The sequence below is a fragment of the Carassius carassius genome, chromosome 45 (assembly GCF_963082965.1).
Source record: "Carassius carassius chromosome 45, fCarCar2.1, whole genome shotgun sequence".
Classification (NCBI taxonomy): Eukaryota; Metazoa; Chordata; class Actinopteri; order Cypriniformes; family Cyprinidae; genus Carassius; species Carassius carassius.
The window spans coordinates 8610162-8634624 of record NC_081799.1 but is presented as its reverse complement, the minus strand read 5'-3'; the positions used below and the strand labels follow the sequence as shown (position 1 = coordinate 8634624).

Genomic DNA, 24463 nt, shown 5'->3' with positions numbered 1-24463 from the left:
CCATACATGCCAGTATTAATTGTCAGAATTGTTTCAAAATAAAGTGAGAACTTCCACAAGTTGGCACGAGGAATGTATACATTACAAAGAGCGACCTTTCCCTCCTTAAATACAGTCTGGCCTAACCAACGGTAACAGTATATAAAGTGACACAGAATTAGAAGTGAAAATAAATAACAGGTTCAACAGTCACAATAATGATTGGCAATATCAACATACATTTACATATCGGCAGTGTTTTGTGAAAAATACAATATTTATACATTGAAATTTGGATTAACAAATGAGGGGACAAATCTAGTGTTACTGTAGTTTTCCTTTTTGCTTTTGCAGAAGTTTCTGGAAAAACAAAGCACAACAGTATACAATTCCTCAAAATGAACAACTAAGGAGAATAAATCAGTCAGTCATTCAAAATAAAGAAACAGAATAACCACAAGACTTCACAGAAAAAAAGGACTAATGTTTACTTAAAAGGAAAAAAGATGAAGTTAAAATCTTTTAAACAGGAAATATTAGAACAAATAAGGCCACTTTGAAAAAAAAAAGTAAAAATCGACTTATCTTTTATTGATCAGTGATCACATTTAAGCTTGATCTTATATTTGTTTACGTTCGTATGTTCTCCCCCCAGCTGATGCTGATTTTTCAGCGCTTTCTTTCCATGACATTAAGAATTGAAAAATATTACACAACACTCCATTAAAGCATTCACACATTTTAGCTTCAATACTGTCTGATGATGCTGCATTGTCTTTTGGTGTGGGTGATGAAGCAGGTGTTAATGTGAACTCGAGATTATTGCTGCCACCTACTGGTCAAAGAGGATGGCTGAAGTACCGCTCGCTTTTGAATTGAATGGTGACCATAAGAGGCAGAAGATCAGTGGGCTGAGGTGCAAACAGGTCATGCATCATCTGAGCGGTCACAAAGCCTGTAAGAAAGGCACACTGTCGGCTGACGGATGCGTCACGTTAAACGCCAACTCGGAAATGGAGGGAAATGTATTTAATATCTCTCTATATTAAAATCACTCCACAACACTAAGTGAATGAGATCTGGCCCATAGCATACAAACACTGCCTCTGGATCCGCAATGTTCATAACAATCATAATCATTACATTTCTACTTGACACATTCACAGCATCAACAAAATAAGGCAATAAACACATTACAAAAGGGGTGTTTACAGAGAAAGTGTGCACGAATAGATGTGGAATTTCTATTCTATCAAAATAATGACCCAGTACACTCACAGCGCCATCTACTGGTTGGATGTCAAAGGACCTGAAGTCACCATTGTTTTTCTTGAAAACATTTTTGTGAGGGATAGACATGTCTGGTTTTACTTTTTGCAATGATTACATTTATCACAACACTGAAAATGGATGCATTTCATAAAAAATGTCTGGGTCAAAGTTGATCTACAAAATAAAATAAAAAAGTCTATTTACTCTATTTTTAATAATTTAAGATTATATCCATTGTAAAATACATTTATTTGTTTTATATTGTTTTTATGATATTATTTAATTCTATTTTTAATGTATCAAAGTGTCATATATTCATATAAAATCACAGTACTTTCATATAAAAATTTTTTTTAAATTGTATTTTATTTACTTGCTTAAAAAAAAAATCACCATTGCAATTATTAGTAAAACAATTAATAAATAAATATGAGAGTTTCAGAAGGAAATTAACTTGATCAAGAAAATAATTCCAAATGTACAATTAAAAAAAAAAAAGAATTTATTATAAATGTAATATTGAAATTCTTATTTTATTCATTTAACGTAATAATTTCTTCTTTGAATCATATTTCTTGTAATATTTAATTATATTGTATATTAATTTAATTGTATATTTAATTTTTGAGCTAAATGTTTATAAATATCCAATAGACAAAAAACTAAATTAGACTACATTTTGGCACGATACAACTTAGGACTGTTTGTCTATCCCTCACTACTGGTATCTACCCTAACTAGTCTTTTGCCAGTTTGTTATTGCCTGGATGCGTGAGTGTGTTTTCTATATCAATATACGAGGAAAGAAATATTGTTTTCAGTCTTTTCTTCTAGTTGACCCCCCCCCCACGCCTCATCCACTGCTAAAACTAACAGTGCTCTTTATAAAACATGTCACATGGCCTTCTCTGTGGGTGTCAGTGGGAAGCAAAAACATTGGTGTGAACACAAAAAAGGTGACAGTGTTGACATCCAGCCAATACTTAAGAGTCTGAGATTGTCTTCTGCTGTAGGAATGTCCTCACCTCCCCTCCTCGGCCGAGCGTGTCTCAGACTTGAGTTTCACAAACTCTTTGGCCACCTCATCACCCGTGCGCTGGGAGAGGATGCGCATGACGGTGAGGCCTGTGTCGTCGATGTGTATCCGTGGGCCCAGTGGACACCAGCAGGCACAGCTGGCCCTCGGTGCGACATCACGCAGCTGTATGACGGCGATGCCGACCACACGGTCCGCACGGCCGAAGCAGTAGTCCTTCACACACACCTGCAGCTCATAACACTCCGGCCCATCCTCGTTCCCAAGAATACTGCACAGAGAGAGAGAAGGTGCAAGTATGATTCACTAGTAGTCTTTCTCGGTTTCCAGTAATAAATGCATATTTAAATTCTTGCTCATACACATAACACTTGAAAATCTACATTAAAATATATATAATTGTGTCTAAAATTTTTTTTTAAATAAGTCTAAAAACTAAAATGAACAATGAAATGTCCAATATTGGCAAATAAATATTTAATAATTTAATATTTTAGAGTGTTTTGTTTTCTTTTTAAAGTTGTAATAATCAATACACATCCATCTGTGTATCTGTTCATCCATCAGTTCATCCACCCATCAGTTCATCTGTTCATCCGCCCATTCATGTCATTCCACCCAACCTTCTGTTCCTCCATCCAACTTCCCACCCGTCTCTGTTCATCTATTTATTCATCCACTCATCTATCTTTTAATTTATCTATTCACCCACCCATCCATCCATCCACCCACCCATGTATTTATACATCTGTCCATCTATCCATCTGCTTATCTGTTCATCCATCAAGCCACCCATCCAATTGTCCATCCATCCGTTCATCCATCCACCATCTATCTGTTCATCCATCCATCCACCCACCCAACATTCCATCCATCGGTTTATCCATCTGTCTATCCATCCATGCATCCATCATCCATCCGTCCATCCATCCATGCATCCATCATCCATCCGTCCATCCATCCATCCGTCCATCATCCATCTGTCCATCCACTCACCCATCCACCTATCTGTCCATCCATCCATCCATCCATCCATCTTCCTATCTGTTCATCCATCATCCATCTGTCCGTCAATCCATCCAACCATTTATCGGTTCACCTATCCAACCACCCTTCTATCTTTTTATCCATCCATCCACTCATCATCTATCTATCCATCCATCCACCCATCTATCTGTCCATCCATCCCCCAATCCAACCATCCATGTAATCTGTTATGCCTTTTTAGCCTTCAAATGTTTTATTTTGGTGTTCTTGAAATATTATTTATACAATGATCATTTTTTCTTTAAAATAATTATCATCATTTTTTTTTGTAGTCTTATTTGTTCCCTCGGACATCATCGTTATTCATTAATCTCATTAGTTGTGAATGGCTAGGATTTGCACTCACAAATGGAAGGTCTCGTTGAATTTGGGCGCCCAGCTGTTGTTCTTTGATTTGGTGGTGAACTTGCGCTTCTTGTCGCTGAGATGAGGGCCGATCATGGTGACCTCCACAAATGGCCGGAACATCCCAGACGTCTGCCACTTCAGATCATTAGCAGCCACAACTAGAAACATAGAAATGTCATTTAGCCATCAGAAAATACACCTGTGGGACAGATAAAGCTTGCTTAAACATGGCAAAAATTAAACTTACCTTTAACTGTAACTTTATGCTCTCCTGTGCCCGGGTGAGTGAAGAGGTCGATCTGTATGGATACTTCCCCTACTGGTTTATCAACTCCCGAGCCTACACACACACACACACACACACACACACACACACACACACACACACACACACACACACATTACTTGTGGTGACATTCCATAGACTACTTTTTTTTTTTTTTTATACTACAGCCTAATCCTAACCCTCCAAGACAATACCCTGCATTTGACAAAAATAAAAAAAACAGTATTTTTAATTTGTTATAATAAATGAGAACATCCTTAATGTCCCCTAAAGGAGGACAGGTTTAGCTAATCAAATCGCTCCCTAAAATATGATACACATATTTACACATGATACACACACAGTGTAAAACACAGTCTTCACACGCATGGTGGAGCTTTTAAGAAAAACTTAAGGAAAGCTGTACTAGCTGGGCTTGTGTCCAGAAAAAAGGAAGTAATGACAATGAGGATGGGAACACAGAGCCTACATTACAGTGGGAGCTGAAATGTGAAATAATTTGAGGCTTTTAGTCCACGATAGCATCTAGATGATAGTGTGCTTTAAAAAAAAATTTTTTCCAGGACAACAGATATTTTGACATGTCATTCTGCACTTAAGGACATGTCAACATTTTTGTCCAATCAAATGCTCTCTAGAATGAAAATACCACTAATACAACCTTTAAAAAAAGCAAGTGGCAACTCCGGGCTCACAGCCAAAACACATCTAGGAACATATCTGGAGAGGGGGCTGTGATTATTCATGAGAGGGTACTTGGGTCTCAGGAAGTCTGTGGTGACCTACCCCTAGACGGCTGTATTTTCTCACTAGATGTTATCCTCATACCCTTCCCATTATGCACTTGAGGCAGAGACAAAAGCAGAAAAGCATTGGAAGAGAAAGTTCAATAGCAAAGCGTTAAAAACAAGACAAAACAGTAACAACAACAGCAGAGAACCATGGACAGTAGACACAAGAAGTTAGAGACAGATAAAGTTGAAAAAGAGAAAGTTTCAGTACAAAAAATACACAAATGAATCCCCAGTTCAATACTGCCACCTAGTGTACTGTTTTACAAACTCGTCTCTAAAAGATCCAACAATATGAAATAAAGATATGAGAAATTATATGGGGGGGAGGGGGGGGGGGGGGTCTTTTTATGTTCCACAGAAAAAGAAAGTCATACAGGATCGCAACAACATAAGGAGTAAATGATGACTAAATGGGAGTGGATGTGTCACCTTGAGCATGCTGAGTAGTGACGAACGTCTTGATAAGTGTGTCAGTGGTCTGCGTATAGAGGGACAGTGCATGTCTCAGCGAGGACAGCTCAGGACTCTTCTCCAGAAAGGCCTTCTTCAGACCATTTCCTCCAGCGTGGAAGTATTGCTGCAGTGGATAGCAAATAATCAAATATTATATATGTGTACACACCACTCCTATGAAACAACATGAACGTGTAAAGAAAATGTCATTTATACCTTTATGGTATCAAGGGCCACATCCATGACCGCACACTGCTTGGGCGTCAAGCTTTTAGCTTCACCAGACATGTGATCCTACAGAGCCAAGTAACATCAAAAACCCATACGAGATAAAATGACCTCTAATACTAATCAAATCAAAATCGGTTGGTTTAGCCACGGCAGTATCTCAATACTAAATAGATGACTGAATAAATCATTGATTTGTAAATATAAGCAGTGGTGCTAGTATATATGTATTTCTGACACCAGAAAACCATGGAAAACCATGGATATATATATATATAGTGCTCACAATTTACTAATTTGTAAAGTAAATCCAGTGCACAAAATGATGATTCGTTACACTTGCTGTCATGCACACGATTTACTTAAAATGAGGGCATGAATCATTATTTTTTGTGCACAATTTACTTAAAATAAGGGAACAAATTATTATATTGAGCGCACAATTAAAACGAGGGGACAAATTATTACATTAAGCACACGATTTACTGATAATGAGGGAACAAATTATAATGGAGTGCACAATTTACTTAAAATGAGGGAACGGATTATTACATTAAGCGCACAATTTAATTAAAACGAGGGAACAAATTATTGCATCGACCGCAGGATTTACTTAAAATTAGGGAAAAATATTATATTGAGCACAAAATTTAGTAATGATTTATTACATTGTGTACTATTTACTTAAAATAAGGGAACAAATTATTACATTGAGTGCACAATTCACTTAAAATGAGGGAACGAATTATTAAAAAAATAATCAATTATAAGAATGAACTAATAAAAAAAAAGAAGAAAAGTTTATTAAGAGAACAAAAGTTGCAATTATAAGAAATAAGGTTGCAACTGTGAGATATAAAGTCACAAGCTGCATCTAAAAATCACAATCACAAGAAAAGTGGTGTCAGAAATACAGAGAAATTCTGGCCAAAGGTTTGATTGGATATTCTGTTTACAAGCAAACAGTTTTAAGCATGTGATGGTACAGAAACATGTAGATAGCATTTAAACCGAGGCTCTTCTATTCTCTTGCTGAGCTCTGAGCTGGTTTAGAGATCATAGTCCGGATTAAACAAGCCTGCAGCGGTACCTTGAGTTTGGAGAGCTGACCCAGTTCTTTAGCTGCTGAAAAGATCATTCCCTGCCAGGAAGAGATAAAACGTTACAGCGTTAGAGTGGGCAAAGAAATCTTTACATATGGATGTTACATGTTAAAGTATAAACATTAAGAGATCATCAATTAAAACACATTAAAGAATTAAAACAGGAAACATTTAAAAGGTTCCAGGCAAAACTAAAAGAAGAAATTACCATCGAGTCACTTAAAATCTCTTAAAATTAAGTATTTAGGGGTCAAATACCATTGTTAGGGACTAAATAATAAAATGTCAAAGTATTTTAAGCAGTTTTGTCTGGGAAAAATGACATCCATCCAGTCATACAGGTCTTACAAAGGTGTCATTGCCCTGAGGAAGGATGATGGTCTTCTCAAGACTGTTCATCACAATTCTCCACAGCTCCTTCAGCACTCGCTTCAGCACGGTTTTCTCACACACCGAGGCAAACAGCATCAGACTGCCCGCAAACATACACACAAATCAGGACAGGCTTCAGGTACAGTAATAATGGTTTCTGTACAGGTGAGGAGAGATTTGCTCACTTTGCATCCAGGAAGTCCATCAGTGGTCGCAGCATGTTATCAGAGTCGGCCTCCACCTGGTTGCGTGTGTTTGCGTTCACGGGACCCTTGATCTGGTACAGCAGGCTGGCCATCTGACGCATGCAGTCATCAATGCGGCTCTGGAAACTACAGAGGAACATCAGAGTTCAGTGATGAGAAGAAACATGCTAGACTGATGTAAGAAGAGTTGTGCAAAAGTGTGAAATGAATGAGAGTTTGATCTTTACGCAACAGAGATCTTGAGATAAAATGCCAGCCAGACTAGAGCCTACATTCATTTCAAGAGCAACAAAGCTAGAGTATAGAATGATGACCTACATAAGTTTAACTTAATCGCAAAAGTGGATGAGTCTAATGAAACCGGTCAAGGAATTTGTATGAAGAAAATAAAGCCTGTTCATCTAACAGATTTCTTTATCGTGTTTTTGTTTTCATGACAATTAAGCATCCTCTCGGATTCTCTTAATTATGATAAACATGTATAATAATTATAATGTAAATGATATTTATTATGCTTACTCATATCTTAAGCATTTACATCAGTATGTTTTGTCACAATACAAACACTTTATTACAGTAATGAGAATAATGCAATAATTTAAATCTTCATTAAGCTGACATCCCTCCCAATTATCATTAATATAACCCAAAATAAATAAACTGAAGTAATTACTGCAACCATTATAAATATTGAAATTTTGTAAACTAAATATTTGCTACCTTTAATTCATTCTGAATACACTACATTTATATTAATTTAATATACTTAGTATAAATTAAAGACGGCACAAGAAATATTGACAATTATAGACTACGTTTTTTACATAATTTTTAAAGAAAAAAACTCACAGTAAAAACAGTAACAGTTAAAAAAAGAAATCAAGTGAAAATTAAAACTAATAATATTTTAAAAGAAAATGGGAGAAATGTTAAAGAAATGGGGGATATATGCTTAATTTCCATGAAAGAAATGTCAGAAAAGACTTAATTTCCTTTATGTAAAATATTATATAATAATATATAATTTCTTAATTAGTTGTTTTGGGTTTTATAATATGTACATTTTTATGTGATTAACCCATATGTATATGATCTATGAACACTGACGTGTTTCCAAAGGTGCTGCTCAGCTCGTCCAAGACGTTGTTCAGCTTGACCTGGAGATCGTTCAGGAGGTCACTGGCCTCTGTGTCCAGCTGCACAAAGAGAGACACACAAACAGCTCTGATCAGTTCAGCTGTCCACGGTCACATTACTTCAATAACATCACACCACCCGATGCACAAACACCATCTTCATAACACCGATGTGATGGTATAACAGTTCAGAAGTGGGTGAAAAAAGAGTGATGGGGCCAAAGAGCCTGTAAAATTCACAGAGTCCCAGTGAGAGGAGAAGGGAAAAAATGAAGGAAGATCGAACTGGAGCACCCTGCTGTATAAGTGAATGGTTTATGAGCTCTCAAACACACATGTACTGTATAACCACACAGGCTGTGTAACCCACCTGTTTCCTGCTGACCGCCACCTTCAGAAAGAGCAAAGTAAAGGGATGTTTCACTTTTAGTCATTTTAACAATCATGTCACAACCCAATAAATATAACCAGACTAATGAGCAGGACTGGGGGAAGGAGGAGCTATGGATTTAGTTATTCTGGTATACTAGAGAATACTTGTGGTTTATAATATCTAGTAAGTGTTTACTGCAGATGCAATACTACTGCTTTCATGTTCGCCCAATCGTATGGAATAAAAGTCAGGGTCATTTGATTACGACCATCCTATTGGCCCAAAGTACCAACCACAATCAACCAGTCACAAGTTCAAGTCAAGTTCAAGCTCAACATTTGGACATGCTAATGAACAATCTCTCATTCTTTCAATGAAGCGATATTTATTTTTCTTGATTTCTGGACCAATAGGAAGGCTGAGACACAACCTGGATCTATCAAAGGGATTGATTGAACAGATATCAAACGACTTGTTGAAAAACACAGGAGTGAGAAACAAGTCTGAGTCTCACCTTCTGCTCCCTGTCTGCTTTCTGAGGCTTTTCATAGATATAATGAAACGGTGTAGAATTATGTACCAAGTGCAAAACAAGATGAATATCTGAATGTGTAATATGCAAAAAATGTAATTCAGGGACAAATTAATCACTCTCTGACTCAGGGGACGCGATACACACCTTGTCCTCTGAGATGTCCATCTATGTGCAGGGTTGAGGGAAAAAAAATCTATCAAAATCTGTTTTTATATGTCAATCATTCAAATATAAATGTACAGTAAAACTGTGCAACACTACAGTGATGGTTAAAAAGAGTGAATATTTAAATGAAAAGATGGCATTCCAAAAGGGACTTTCTATGAATGGGGTACAGAATAGAATAGAATAGAATTTATTTTTTTCATCTAGTGAGAAAACGGTTTAGTTCACCTCATGAGGTTAAACTAAATATTGGTTTATTTTATATTTTTAGATGGGGTTTACAGTTCAAACAATAAATACATAGTTTTTTAGATTAACTATTTCCTTATTGTGATTATACCGTGTGTGTGTGTGTGTGTGTGTGTGTATATATATATATATATATATATATATACAGGTCCTTCTAAAAAAATTAGCATATTGTGATAAAGTTCATTATTTTCCATAATGTAATGATAAAAATTAAACTTTCATATATTTTACATTCATTGCACACCAACTGAAATATTTCAGGTCTTTTATTGTTTTAATACTGATGATTTTGGAATACAGCTCATGAAAACCCAAAATTCCTATCTCAAAAAATTAGCATATTTCATCCGACCAATAAAAGAAACGTGTTATACAAATGTCAACCTTCAAATAATTATGTTCAGTTATGCACTCAATACTTGGTCGGGAATCCTTTTGCAGAAATAACTGCTTCAGTGCGGCGTGGCATGGTGGCAATCAGCCTGTGGCACTGCTGAGGTGTTATGGAGGCCAAGGATGCTTCGATAGCAGCCTTAAGCTCATCCAGAGTGTTGGGTCTTGCGTCTCTCAACTTTCTCTTCACAATATCCCACAGATTCTCTATGGGGTTCAGGTCAGGAGAGTTGGCAGGCCAATTGAGCACAGTAATACCATGGTCAGTAAACCATTTACCAGTGGTTTTGCACTGTGAGCAGGTGCCAGTTCGTGCCGAAAAACGAAATCTTCATCTCCATAAAGCTTTTCAGCAGATGGAAGCATGAAGTGCTCCAAAATCTCCTGATAGCTAGCTGCATTGACCCTGCCCTTGATAAAACAAAGTGGACCAACACCAGCAGCTGACATGGCACCCCAGACCATCACTGACTGTGGGTACTTGACACTGGACTTCAGGTATTTTGGCATTTCCTTCTCCCCAGTCTTCCTCCAGACTCTGGCACCTTAATTTCCGAATGACATGCAAAATTTGTCCAAAAGTCCAGTGCTGCTTCTCTGTAGCCCAGGTCAGGCGCTTCTGCCGCTGTTTCTGGTTCAAAAGTGGCTTGACCTGGGGAATGCGGCACCTGTAGCCCATTTCCTGCACACGCCTGTGCACGTTGGCTCTGGATGTTTCTACTCCAGACTCAGTCCACTGCTTCCGCAGGTCCCCCAAGGTCTGGAATCGGTCCTTCTCCACAATCTTCCTCAGGGTCCGGTCACCTCTTTTCGTTGTGCAGCGTTTTTTGACACACTTTTTCCTTCCCACAGACTTCCCAATGAGGTGCCTTGATACAGCACTCTGGGAACAGCCTGTTCGTTCAGAAATTTCTTTCTGTGTCTTACCCTCTCGCTTGAGGGTGTCAATGTTGGCCTTCTAAACAGCAGTCAGGTCAGCAGTCTTACCCATGATTGCGGTTTTGAGTAATGAACCAGGCTGGGAGTTTTTAAAAGCCTCAGGAATCTTTTGCAGGTGTTTAGAGTTAATTAGTTGATTCAGATGATTAGGTTAATAGCTTGTTTAGAGAACCTTTTCATGATATGCTAATTTTTTGAGATAGGAATTTTGGGTTTTCATGAGCTGTATGCCAAAATCATCAGTATTAAAACAATAAAAGACCTAAAATATTTCAGTTGGTGTGCAATGAATCTAAAATATATGAAAGTTTAATTTTTATCATTACATTATGGAAAATAATGAACTTTATCACAATATGCTAATTTTTTGAGAAGGACCTGTATATATATATAATACACACACACACACACACTCATATATACATACACTGAACAAATCTATGAACACGACACTCTTGTTTTTGCCCCTATTTGTAATGAGCTGAACTCCAAGATCTTAGACTTTTTGTACTGTACAGTATGTACACAAAATCTGTCTAAATATGTGTTAGTGAGCACTTCCCATCCACCTCACAGGTGTGGCATATCAAGATGCTGATTAGACAGCATGATTAATGTACAGGTGTGCCTTAGGCTGGCCACAATACAAGCCCACTGTAAAATGTGCAGTTTTACTGTATTGGTGGTCCGAGGGGGTCCGAAAACCAGTCAGTATCTGGTGTGAGCACCATTTGCCTCCGACAGTGCAACACATCTCTTTCTCTTCGAGTTGATCAGGTTGTTGATTGTGGCCTGTGGATGTTGGTCCACTCCTCTTTAATTGCTGTGTTGCTGGATATTGGCAAGAACTGGAACACGCTGTCATATACACTGATCCAGAGCATCCCAAACATGATCAATGGGTGACATGTCCGGTGAGTACGCTGGCCATGCAAGAACTAGGATGTTTTCAGCTTCCAGGGATTGTGTACAGATTAGGGCCTGTAAGTGATTACATTTTTTAATCTAATTAATTACATGATGTGGTGATTAATTAATCGCACATCAGATTTGGAGAAAAGATAATTTAAAGTCATTGTTGTGCAAAGCATCAAACAGAAATGACAAAAAGTAGGTTCAGCAAGAAATATTGTTTTTGATAAAATGTATTATATTGGACCATGTGTGTAAATGATGACAGAATTGTAATTTTTGGTTGGGTGAACTATAACTTTAATAATTTATTTTATTATTATTACTATGAAAATATTGAATGGTTTCTTTTATGAAATTATATTCTAAATAATAAAACTTAAACTGCCAGTAGGTGGTGGTAAATGTCTTAAGGATTAAGTCATTTATTCATTCATTTGATTCGTTCAAATGGCTGATTCATTCAGGAGTGAAGTAAAGGGTTCTTTATGAAGGGTTCATTGAATCATTAGGCTTGTTCGACTTGAAGCGTGTCATCACCATCAGACCGACAGTGTGACATCAAAGAACCGCAAGAGCTTAGAGAGCAGACGACTCCTTGTGCTTTTGAACTGCTCTCGCGCTACTTTGATGTCATACACCGATCGGTCTGTGCAGCACCACTTCAAAGCCAACACTTCAAAGCAACTATGGCCAATGGTTCAACGCGCCAAATGGTTCACCAAATTAGTTTAAAACGGGGATTAAGAAATGAAATGCCACTGTGGGTTGCTCGGGGATGAACAGTTCTGATTTGTCTTTATATTTTGGTTGGCAAAATGGAGCAAAACGGACAACATTGTGTCAAAAATAACAATATTAACTTCTTAATGATCTATTGTATAAGATGAGTATCACATTTGCACTCATGTGTTATTGCACTTAGCCTACAGCTCGTGTGATATTTCTTAACTATGTGAATAAATATGCATTATCATGCTGCAACATGAGGTGATGGTCGTGGAAGAATGGGACAACAATGGGCCTCAGGATCTCATCACAGTATCTCTGTGCATTCAAAAGGTCATCAATAAAATGCACCTGTGTTCGTTGTCCATAACATATGCCTGCCCATACCATAACCCCACCGCCACCATGAGCCACTCGATCCACAACATTGACTTCAGCAAACCGCTCAACCACACGACGCCATACACGCTGTCTGCCATCTGCCCTGTACAGTGAAAACCAGGATTCATCCGTGAAGAGATCACCTCTCCAAAGTCCCAGTCACCATCGAATGTGAGCATTTGCCCACTCAAGTTGGTTACGACGGCGAACTGCAGTCAGGCCGAGACCCCGATGAGGACGACAAGCATGCAGATGAGCTTCTCTGAGATGGTTTCTGACAGTTTGTACAGAAATTCTTTGGTTATGCAAACTGATTGTTGCAGCAGCTGTGCGTGTGACCGGTCTCAGACGATCTTGGAGGTGAAGATGCTGGGCTGGTGTGATTACATGTGGTCTGCGGTTGTGAGGCCAGTTAAATGTACTGCCAAATTCTCTGAAAGGCTTTTGGACATGGTTTATGGTAAAGAAATGAACATTCAATTCACGGGAACAGCTCTGGTGGACATTCCTGCAGTCAGCATGACAATTGCATGCTCCCTCAAAACTTGCGACATCTGTGGCATTGTGCTTTGTGATAAAACTGCACATTTTAGAGTGGCCTTTTATGGTGGCCAGCCTAAGACGAACCAGAGCAATAATCATGCTGTCTAATCAGCATCTTGATATGCCACACCTGTGAGGTGGATGGATTATCTCAGCAAAGGAGAAGTGCTCACTAACACAGATAAGACAGATTTGTGAACAATATTTGAGAGAAATATGCCTTTTGTGTACATAGAAAAAGTCTTAGATCTTTGAGTTCAGCTCATGAAAAATGGGGGCAAAAACAAAAGTGTTGAGTTTATAATTTTGCTCAGTGTATACATTTTTTTTTTATATAAACTACCGCTTTTAAACCAACCATGTTTTAGAAAGAAGCCTTTTGTTCTCCAATGCATTTATTTGATAAAAAAACAACAGTAAAACATATTATTACTATATATATTTAAAATGTATATTTGAAATATATATTTTTTCTATATGGTAAAAAGTAATTTATTCCTGTGATGCAAAGCTGAATTTTCAGTATCATTACTCCAGTCTTCAGTGTAACAGTGATCCTTCAGAAATCACACTAATATACTGATTTGTCATGAAACATTTCTTCTTATTATCAATGCTGTGCTGATTAATATTTTTCTGGTAACCATAATGCTATTTTTATCAAGATTTTTTGGGATTCGTAGAAAGTTCAAAAGAACAACATTCATTTGAAATCTTTTGTAACGTATTTATGTCTTTACTGTCACTTGATTAATTTATTGCATCTTTGCTGCATAAAGATATTATTCTTAAAAAAAGAACAAAAAATCTTAGTGACCCCAAATTACATACATAAGAGCTACCATACAGTATAACCCTGGCTATTATTTGTTCAGCCTTTATTGATTTGAAATGTAGTCTGTACACTGTCTGTCTGTTATGGGTCTGAGATTTGTGGAGGGCATGAAGTGAAGTTTTCTCCTGAATGTAATAAATTCCCCTATAAATCACAGACACGAGATGAAGGTCACAGTGAGCCGGTGTTAAAGGGGCTGAGGCATGGATGGGAGTTCACACACAGTTCAGACACGGCTGATCACTGGGACAGCGGCGAGTCTGTGGGCTGGAACGGGGCGCTTGGGAAATTGTTGGATTAAAAGGACAATAGCGGATGAAACAACCATGAATCCAGCATGGATGATCCCAATAACAAACCTCCTGTAACTCTTCCTCCTCATCCTCACTCTCTTCCAGCTGGGGACAGAAGCCACATCACACAGTCAGACTGAAGCTAATGTGGGACACCATACAAATACAAGCCTGCCATTATATAGCACCTTCCTAACCACTGTGCTGTGGAGATATCAGGCCGACAGACGTCCTTGTAGAGTAAACCGGAGATACATTTGATTCTGGTCTTTTTCTGAGACACATGCATCCCGAAATGTGGATGCAAACGAGAAAAGCTCTTTTAGAACCACCTATAGTAATCCAAGTAATCTGTTATCTAGCTTACAAGCTTTCCAGTGCATAAAAACATCATTTAAACCTGCTGAATGTTTTTGAGAAGTACATAAAATACTAAGACTTTCATCCAGAGGAAATGTTAAAAGGTTATAATTACATTTTTTAATTCATGTTTTATTTTTGTATTTGTTTTCTACAAATACAGGTGTACATGTTTTCTGATAAAGGTGAGTGAATATATATTTAAAACTTTCAATTTTCCAATGGGGTAAAGACAATTTTACATAAATGTTACATTTAAAATTCACTTGTTGTTTATACCTTCTACACTTGACATTTTACACTAACTATTTTTCATAACATGCAGTAATACCTGCCTTGTTTTGAGGGTGCTTTTTAGGAATGTTGCACCCCCCCCCACCCCCACCCCAAACTATGGAAGCCTGTTTCCGCCACTGAATTAAAAAAAAATAATAATCTTTTGGACTTTTCACTCAAAATTCTGACTTTTTTTTATTCTCAGAATTGGGAAATATAAACTTCCAATTGTGAGATATAATGTCAGAATTGCAAAAAAAAAAAGAAAAAAAAAAAAAAAAAGAGCACAATTAGCTTTTTTATTTATTTTTTATTCAGTGGCGGAAAAGTGCTTCCAAAGTTTATGCACTAAAAAACTAATCCTAATACATTTTTATTGTTTTTAAGTAAAAAATAAAATAAGTAAAAATACCTACAACATCCCTATTCGGAAATATTCAGTTTTTGAACATAAATGATGAAAACTCCAAATTGTCAATTACAAAAAATCATCCAACTAGTTTTTAAAAGACAACATTTAATCAACTACAACAACCTGTATGCGAGACTGGGATTTATCTATCCTGCTTTCCAACAAATCTAAGAAAATAATAAAATATCAAGTAAATGGAAAATAAACAGATCAGCAATGTGGAGAATCCGATGTCATTGTCTCATGCACAGAAACGCACGTAAGACTTCACTTATCCTTTACTAATCCTCCTGAGACACGGACTCAACTAATGCCTCAACTCACACACACACACACACACACACACACACACACACACACACAATCTCTCATCCTCCCCGAATGAATAGAACTAAACAAATTCAAAATCACCTGATCCAACAGGATTCATAACATCAGGGTTCTAATCAAGCATTAATTCTATAATATACTGCACAACACAAGCAACTACTCTAATTTGACTTTAATTCTATGTGCTTTCACTAGATTAGAGTTATGGTGAATGGCCAGAGCAGAGCCTACTTTTACCCACCTCGCCATCTTTCACATTTTCCTCGATAACCTGATTAATCACAGAAGAAAGTGTAATAATAAGTCTCTCTCAAAGCATCAGTGTCCATGGGGTTTCTTTAGGAACACACATACTTTATAGGTACAGTGTGTGTATTTTGGGACACTGTGTACCCACCTGCTCCTCCTCCTCAGGGTCCACTACTGCATCCAACTTTATTTAAAAAAATAATGTTAAACACTTGCTTTATATACAGTATTTTTAGAGTCTGCAATCATGTCGTCTATGAGAAAATTTGAACCCTCAGTTTACAATCATTCACAATAATTTAAAAACTGCTCTACTTTTCCTATCATCTAAAGAGATTTAAATTCTAGTCATACCCTGGCTTCCTCAGTGGCAGTCTGAGGAGAAAAGACACAAATACTGCTTTAAGATCAGCCAAAATGCCTAAAGTCAAGCATAAAGAAATTATCTAAGTAAAAAACAGCTGTGGAACCCCTGACTAGAACGCTTTATTTATATCTTGCCTAAATAATCCTGCAAGCAAATCATCGACATATATAAATGATAAAACAACCACGCTGCATCAAGCCCATCTGGATACAACAGGGAGAGTTCTCTTAATATGCAGAGAGACAACAGGCCGCTGATGTCCTCTGATGTCCCAGACAAATGAGGAGAGGACAAATGACTTTGCTTAAGGAAGGTCACCTTCCCCTGCTGCTCTCCTACCTGTTTGGCACCCATAGACTCAAACATCTTCTCAAGCTGGACACGCAGCTGCTGGACATTATTCATCAAGACGCATGGCTGAGGACAATGACAAAGACACAGAGAGATTTATTAGAGAAGATGACAATAAACATTAATGTACAGTGTAGTCTGTACACGAAATGTGTTTTAAATGTAGGCAAATATTTTAATATCAACAGTGATGTGGGCAAAAATAAAATACATTTGTTTTAAAAATAAATAATAGATAAAATCATTTTTACAGATTTATTTAAAATATAATAATAAAAAAATAACCCCAAAATATTTATCAATTTAATACAATTACTAATATAATATAATTAAAATAAATCTATGGAATAAATATCAATATAAGGAATAAATATTATATATCAATATAAATATACATACACATAAATGACCCTGGAGCACAAATCCAGTCTTAAGTCCCTGGGGTATATTTGAAGCAATAGCCACAAATACATTGTATTGGTCAAAATGATCGATTTCTTTTTTTAGGTCAAAAATCATTGGGATATTAAGTAAAGATCATGTTCCATGAAGATATTTTGTAAATTTCCTACCATAAATATATCAAAACTTAATTTTTGATTAGTAATATGCATTGCTAAGGAATTCATTTGGACAACTTCAAAGGCAATTTTCTAAATATTTAGATTTACACCCTCAGATTCCAGATTTTCAAATAGTTGCATCTCAGCCAAATATTGTCCTGTCCAAACAAACCAGACATCAATGGAAAGCTTATTTATTCCTCTTTCAAGAAATTGACCCTTAAGACTGGTTTTGTGTCCAGGGTCACATATTATAAAGCATTAATGTGTGTACACACACTTACACATATGCTCATTTTAAATGTCTTATAGTATATAGTATATTATTAATAATAGATATGTAATACACATCTTCATATATCTTCATATATTGTATATTATGTCATACACATAAATATGCATACAGTCAAAATAAAGTACTTCACAAATGAAAGAGCAAAGACATCTATTAGATAAACTAACAGAAATGTCATCATTAACTACCAGAAGAATGACTTACAATCTTCTCCTTATCACAATAGGACGGGAAGCTCTTCTTCAAAATGGCACTGTACTGTAGCAGAACTTTGTCAATGGTCTGTGAAGAGAAAGAAATAAGAACTGAGCTTAACGTTTTTCAAACGTCAAAATGTCTTGGTAATAGCATTAGCAAGCAAACAAATGAAAAAGCAGGCTAACATTTCAGGGAATCTAGAAGAAACTCTCTGGGGCTCATCTCTGCACTCAGCGCTCTGTTTGAACTACCATAAAACTCCTGGACATCAGCCCAATGAGCTCTCCACATGTCCGATAAAGATTCTTGAGGGAGCTATGCATTTCTCTCAGAGAAGCTTGCCAGACTTAGTCTGGGGACTGACTGAAGCTTAATGGAAAGAGCTGCATTAAGCATTTTCATTTGATTACAATAGAATCTCATTCTTTCAGACAAATGTTTTTGCTTCACTGATATTCTTCATTTGCTCTGCACTGAGATGCCCTTTGGCTAAAACAGGGCCATTCTCTCAGAAATCACAGATAATTCTCGAAACAAGATAATACTCTGACAGCCGACATTTGTTCTGACATGAATCTATTTGTAATCGGATTAGGAAGCACGCTGGTCCACCTTGGCGAACCGGCGGCTGTAGAGGGCCAAGACTTTGGGGTCGGGACACTCCAGTTTCTTGATGATCTCAAAGCTCTGGTTGAGCTGGGTGAAGACGTCCACCACCGAACAGGAGAAGAGAGCATGCTCTGATGTCTGCTGGAACTGTACAGGAGACACAAGCACGTTATTTAAAAGCCATGTCCATTCAGATTTGTGTCAGGACAGATCAGGTCACCTTTATTTATATACTATAGCACAATTACTGGACAATTTTCATGACTATCCCTCATTATGTAGGAAGAGAATAATGTGTTTTGTTTATATAGAAAAATTCAAATTTGCTGAAAATTTACTCAAGATTTATCCAATATTTAGAAGAGTTTGTTCCTTCATCAGAACAGGTTTGGGGAATTTTAGCATTACATCACTTGCTCACCAATGGATCCTCAGCAGTGAATGGGTGCCGTCAGAATGAGAGTCCAAACAGCTGATAAATTCATCACAATAATCCACAAATAATGCACACCACTCAAGTCCATCAGTTAACATCTTGTGAAGTGAAAAGCTGCATGTTTGTAGGAAACAAACCTATCATTAAATTTTAAACTGTCCTTTCTTGTCTCTTTGGACTGTTTTCACTTGTAAACAGTGCTTGATCTGTGCGTACTGCTCTCCTGATTCAGACAAGATAACTTTTTCACTAGGAAAAGCAAAATTATGAATAAAGCATTTGTATTTTAGCCAGAAGCAACAGTTTAAAGTTGAAAATGCTTTGATGGTGGTTTATGTTTATTACAAGCATGCAGATTTTCACTTCACAAGATGTTAACTGATGGACTGAAGTGGTGTGGATTACTGCGATTTTTTTATCAGCTGTTTGGACTCTCATTCTGATGGCACCCATCCACTGCAGAGCATCCACTGGTGAACAATTGAAGTAATCCTACATTTCTCCAAATCTGTTCATATTAGGAAATAATTCATTTCCATGTTGGATGGCCTGAGGGTGAGTAAACTGTCAGCAAATGTATAATGTTTTTTTTTTTTTTTTTTTTTTTTTACAAGCAGGTAGAAACTCATTTTTGTACAGATGACCTAAAATTTATATAACTGCTCTTGAGAAACTTTCAAATGGCAAAACTTTTAGACTGTTAAACAGTTTTGAAAAGCAAAATGGCCAGTTTGTGGCCACAAGAGCATCATAATGGCCAAGAAACACTTCTGTGATGAAAACGTGTGAAAGATAAAAGGCTATTAGAGGGGAATTGCACTGAAAAACATCTTACTCCATCTTTTTTATCTCTCTCCAGGGCTCCATGCATGAACTCCATGGACACATCCTCGTTCTCATCCAGCCACTGCAGCACAAACTGCTGGAACCACCTGGAAATGGCAAGACATAATGTGAACAAACAACAATAAAATATGCTTTTACATCTGAATGTGTTGAAGAGCTCACTCACGTGGGGTATTCGGGCACAACTCCCTTGAAAGCTGGCAGATCCTTCACATATTCATTATACAGCCATTTGACCTTGAAGTGCAGGTTCATGTAGTCTGCGCTCTTACACAGCCGGTGTTTTTCATGTTCTGTGGAAAAAGAACATGTGAATATGAACAACAACAAAAAAATCATCACCAATTCACCCAATCGATTAACCAAATTGGTACTGACCTTCCATGGCATACTTCATATCCTGAGAGAACTGATTCCACATGACCTCCGCACTCAGTTTTCCCACATTCAGCTCCTGAGGAAACCTGTAGAGAAACAGGAACAAAGTGTCACATGATGGCAGGACAGAAGAGTTGGATACAGACTATGCATTCAGGTTTGTGTGCACACTTACTGGTTAAGGACTGGTGTATAGGAGTTACGGTCCTCCTCAATGATGGACACTATCAGCGTAATGAGTTTGGGCCAGAAATCTAAGTTCTTGATGCTTGGGCCCTGATCTTCTGGGGTGCACTCCTCCTTATGCTGAGCAAAAAAGAAAACATGAATCATTTGCTTGATTAACAGCAAAATAATTAATTATGATTAAACTTTTAATTACTATACATTTAAATTCAAATGTGAATTACATTACAGTACATAAATGCATTACATTGTAAACTGGTATTTTTAATGATCAAAAAAGGTACATTTTAAAGGTGATGTGACATTTGATATTTAATGTGTAAACTGGACTTTATTGTTAACTAAACTTTACAATTAAAAAAATTTAGTTTTGTTAATTGTAATAAAGCTGAATTAATAGAAAATGACAAACTATTACATGAAATTTAAAAAAGAAAAAGAGAAAAAGAAAGAAATTGAGAAATGATGCATTGGCAAATTTCTAAATTAAGTACTAATACAAAAAAAAGTATTTAAATAATAAAAGTGACAAGAACTAAAGTGAAAACTGAAATATATAAAATATAAAAAATTCAAATAAAAGCTAATTCAAAATATTTCTAAATACTATTATTATTATTATCATTATAAAAGTAATAATTAATATAAATAGAGCGTAATAATAAATACAATTATAATAGCGCGAGTAATTCAATGTTTATCTCTCATGAGAATTGTAAAAAACTAATTTTTTCAAACTCCAGTGGGGCACTTTGTAGCTAAACGCTACAAAAAATGATGAGACAAAAGCCAAACATGTCCATCTAGGGTATGTTTACATAGAAAAACAATGGAAAAGTAGCACAGTGGACAGAAAAGAAGACATTCTGTGTGAACTGTGTGTTTACGCATCCTCAACAGCCCAGCAGAACATCAATGGCGTCAGTCAGGGGGTGGGCTGTTTGTGCAACACTGTTTGGTGAAGCTTCTGGCCCAGAGATGACACACTTTAGCTTTAAGTCTTGTGAGAATGCAAAGCGTTACAGTCATGAATGCTGGGTGGTAAAAGAGCGATTGTCTAACCGTGTCTCCGATCTGAGGATATTGGCGACTGTACAGGTCTTGACAGTTGTTGAAGATGTAGTCATACGTGGAGTTGAGGCAGGCTTTGACACAGTCTCGCACAACCTGACTGGCTCTGGGGGGACTCTGCAGTTCCTGGACCTGTCCAGAGTGAGACAGTAGACAAAATAAGCACTGATGGAATATATGGATTGAGGAATGAAACTATGTCAATTTTTTTTCTTCTTCTTTACCTTCATTCTGAAGAAGGTGATGCTGGTAAGGAGGTCCACAGTAGATTTGAGGTCCTGTAAACGCTCCTTACTACTTGCAGGGAAGTTGTTCTGAGAAAGAGAAAAGTCACTGACAATCACCAATGTAAGATCTAAAATGAAAATGTAAAAAAAACCTGTTTATGCCGCCAACACTCACTCGATACATTGAGAGGTCAATCCGCAGGGAATTGTGCAGCTGATCCAAAAGCTTGACAAACTTTTCTTTCTGCAAAACGAGAAAAATTAAGAAAGATTTTCAGTCATCCAGGACACTGACTGGAAATATTTAGCTAATGCATCTGGACACATACATATATAGTGCACAAAACCTATGGACAAATATTTATAAGATACATTATGGTGCTTTTTTGTCCTTTTTTAGAGATTTATAATATACATCAAAATCCAATTTTTGCTGTCATTCAAACTGAACAACAGAAGCTTGAGTAAGAAATTATTTTGAGTCAACTAACACTCCAAGTGCTAATGACAACATGGCATTAACATGCGTATTTTTAATAGACAATTTGCTGTAAGGATAACATCAGACAACTGACACAGTTGTCTTGACACTATAATAACAGCTTTCAGCTGAAGTGTTCCAATCCATAATGGTGATACTGAATGGTGAATCCCATGGTGCTGTACTTAGCTGGCCGGTCAATACAAGACAAAAAACTGCCACAATAGACACCTCCATTTTCAAAATGGTCTTTCGATTTTGCACTATTTCCTGAACAAGGAGTTTAATATGTTCACTGGTTTAGTGCTGACACATTGAAACTATGTCTACTATTTAAGTCCTTATATGAAAAGTCTCACAATGAACAAAATGCAGAAATACGACAAAAAATGTAATTTTCTATCTTCCGTACTTCTTCCATTTACAGAGCTTTAGGTTTCACAAATGATCAGAAGGTCTGAATATTGAAAGCATGTTCAGTAATTTTAGTTTGATGACAGCATGTTTTATGTGTTCTTTTGGTTCATTTGAACATACCCCAAAGTTGGATGCAGCAAATCTATCGCTAGCGGAGACATTGGTGGATGCAGTGGTGTGGGCGTAGTAGGCGTTGATGTTGGCCAGCAGGGTGCTCATCACAGCAGGGACCCCGGGACACATATACTTAGACGAGAGACATGCAAAGTGCCTGTATGCACAAAGAGGAGGAAGATGCAGAGGATAAAAGTGCTTCATTTCAAACACATCCACTATATATCCACTCTGTGAAAAAAAGACAATCACTCTATTCCAAAACCTAGCTAGGCAGCTTTCACAGTCCTGACACAAAAGCGTGTTTGTACTAAAAGGAACATATTCTCTTCAAAAATGCAGTCTTTAGATCATTTTGAAAGCAGCATCGAAATTATTATTTTAATCCCAGAATGCACTGCAACAAGCTCAGTGAATAAATACATCCAAGATGGCAGGCAAGGCAACAGAAATATTAATTAGAAATAAACTTAAAAATAGCTCAGTGTAATTAAAATGCAATTAATTACTAATTTATTAAATGCAATCAATATTTGTACTGCACAGTCAGCTTAGCAACATGCCAACTTCAAACTGCTGATAAGCAGTTCTTTTAGAATGACTGATATTATATTGATAATTATATGATTGTTAATATTTTGAATGTTTAAATTTTCAGGCATTTTGTTGTCTGTTTCTGTCATTTTTATTAGTTTTTATTGTTGTTGTTACATATTAAATATACAGTTTTTAGTAAACAGAGCGAAACAGTTTGCACATGGCAAAATAAATAAAAACATTGATCTGAGATGAGCTCTACACTTTTGGCTCTCACTCAGTGGCAATGGCTTCCTACAAAAGGTCTGTATGAGAGGCGCCTAGTTAAATCACTGCTGATTGGCTGGCTAGATGGATCTGTCATTGCTCCAACTGGCCTTGTGACCCATTCGGTGTGAGATATGGTCACTTGTGTGTGCTTTATTTGAGTGATGTGCTCCGTTAATGAGCATCTCCTCACACTCCAGAAGCCTGATCGAGATTGACTCACACTCAAGCCATTAACAAGCACAGACATGAACAGCACTCAGGAGTTCATTTCTTTACTGCCCTTGCTAGTCAAGATCCAGATACTGCCATGGCGAACACTACATTTATTCATCCCTAGCTCACCTTTACTGATTAGCTAAGTTATTATAGTGGGGCTGTAGTTTTTTTAGATGCTAAAAACTTGACATAATATCTTGTCGTGTGCCACTGCTTCAGTACGATTATCATGTAATCTGACCTATAATGTGTGCAAAAGCTCACAACCTTTCTCAAGTTTATATGTAAAAAGCACATTAAATCTGTTCATTACATCAAGCAATCATATCTCTTCACAAAACTTGGATTAAACTGCTTGACTCCTTTGGATTCATATTATGACACTTTTATGCCCTTTTTGGATTTCTTTCTTAGTTAACCAAACTTTTAATGGAGGGACATACACCTGAAGTTTCATCAAAAATATCTTCATTTGTGTTTTAAGGAAGTCTTATGGTTTGGAACGACATAAGGATGAGTAAATGATTACAATTTTAATTTTTTGGATGAATCATCCCTTTAAGTCAAGCATAATTGTGTATTACAGTATGAAAGATAAAATAATTGATAAATCGATAACTGATAAAATTATTAAAGAAACATGGCTTTGTATATTTTCCATCGG

General features: G+C 36.8%; 1 protein-coding gene across 5 annotated transcripts in view; it reads right to left on the bottom strand.

Moving 5' to 3' along the window:
- Positions 1 to 1889: 1889 nt before the first annotated feature.
- unc13bb (unc-13 homolog Bb (C. elegans)) overlaps positions 1890 to 24463 on the bottom strand; it is a 100838-nt gene continuing 78264 nt past the window's right edge. The window contains exons 20-43 of one of the 5 annotated variants that reach the window (XM_059540068.1): positions 22783 to 22933; positions 21940 to 22008; positions 21762 to 21851; positions 21529 to 21669; positions 20456 to 20586; positions 20281 to 20366; positions 20069 to 20195; positions 19892 to 19988; positions 18624 to 18767; positions 18018 to 18095; positions 16944 to 17021; positions 14677 to 14715; positions 9313 to 9333; positions 9148 to 9174; positions 8631 to 8651; positions 8232 to 8320; positions 7104 to 7250; positions 6895 to 7018; positions 6534 to 6584; positions 5432 to 5509; positions 5192 to 5339; positions 3930 to 4022; positions 3681 to 3840; positions 1890 to 2558 (exon numbers count right to left, since the gene is read on the bottom strand). In XM_059540068.1, the coding sequence (XP_059396051.1) occupies positions 2273 to 2558; positions 3681 to 3840; positions 3930 to 4022; positions 5192 to 5339; positions 5432 to 5509; positions 6534 to 6584; positions 6895 to 7018; positions 7104 to 7250; positions 8232 to 8320; positions 8631 to 8651; positions 9148 to 9174; positions 9313 to 9333; positions 14677 to 14715; positions 16944 to 17021; positions 18018 to 18095; positions 18624 to 18767; positions 19892 to 19988; positions 20069 to 20195; positions 20281 to 20366; positions 20456 to 20586; positions 21529 to 21669; positions 21762 to 21851; positions 21940 to 22008; positions 22783 to 22933 (2476 nt within the window). In that variant the 3' untranslated portion in view covers positions 1890 to 2272. Of the gene's footprint in view, positions 2559 to 3680; positions 3841 to 3929; positions 4023 to 4569; positions 4812 to 5191; positions 5340 to 5431; positions 5510 to 6533; positions 6585 to 6894; positions 7019 to 7103; positions 7251 to 8231; positions 8321 to 8630; positions 8652 to 9147; positions 9175 to 9312; positions 9334 to 14676; positions 14716 to 16922; positions 17022 to 18017; positions 18096 to 18623; positions 18768 to 19891; positions 19989 to 20068; positions 20196 to 20280; positions 20367 to 20455; positions 20587 to 21528; positions 21670 to 21761; positions 21852 to 21939; positions 22009 to 22782; positions 22934 to 24463 lie in introns of those variants that run through there. The other 4 variants (XM_059540069.1, XM_059540070.1, XM_059540071.1 and 1 more) reach the window with 4 other exon arrangements.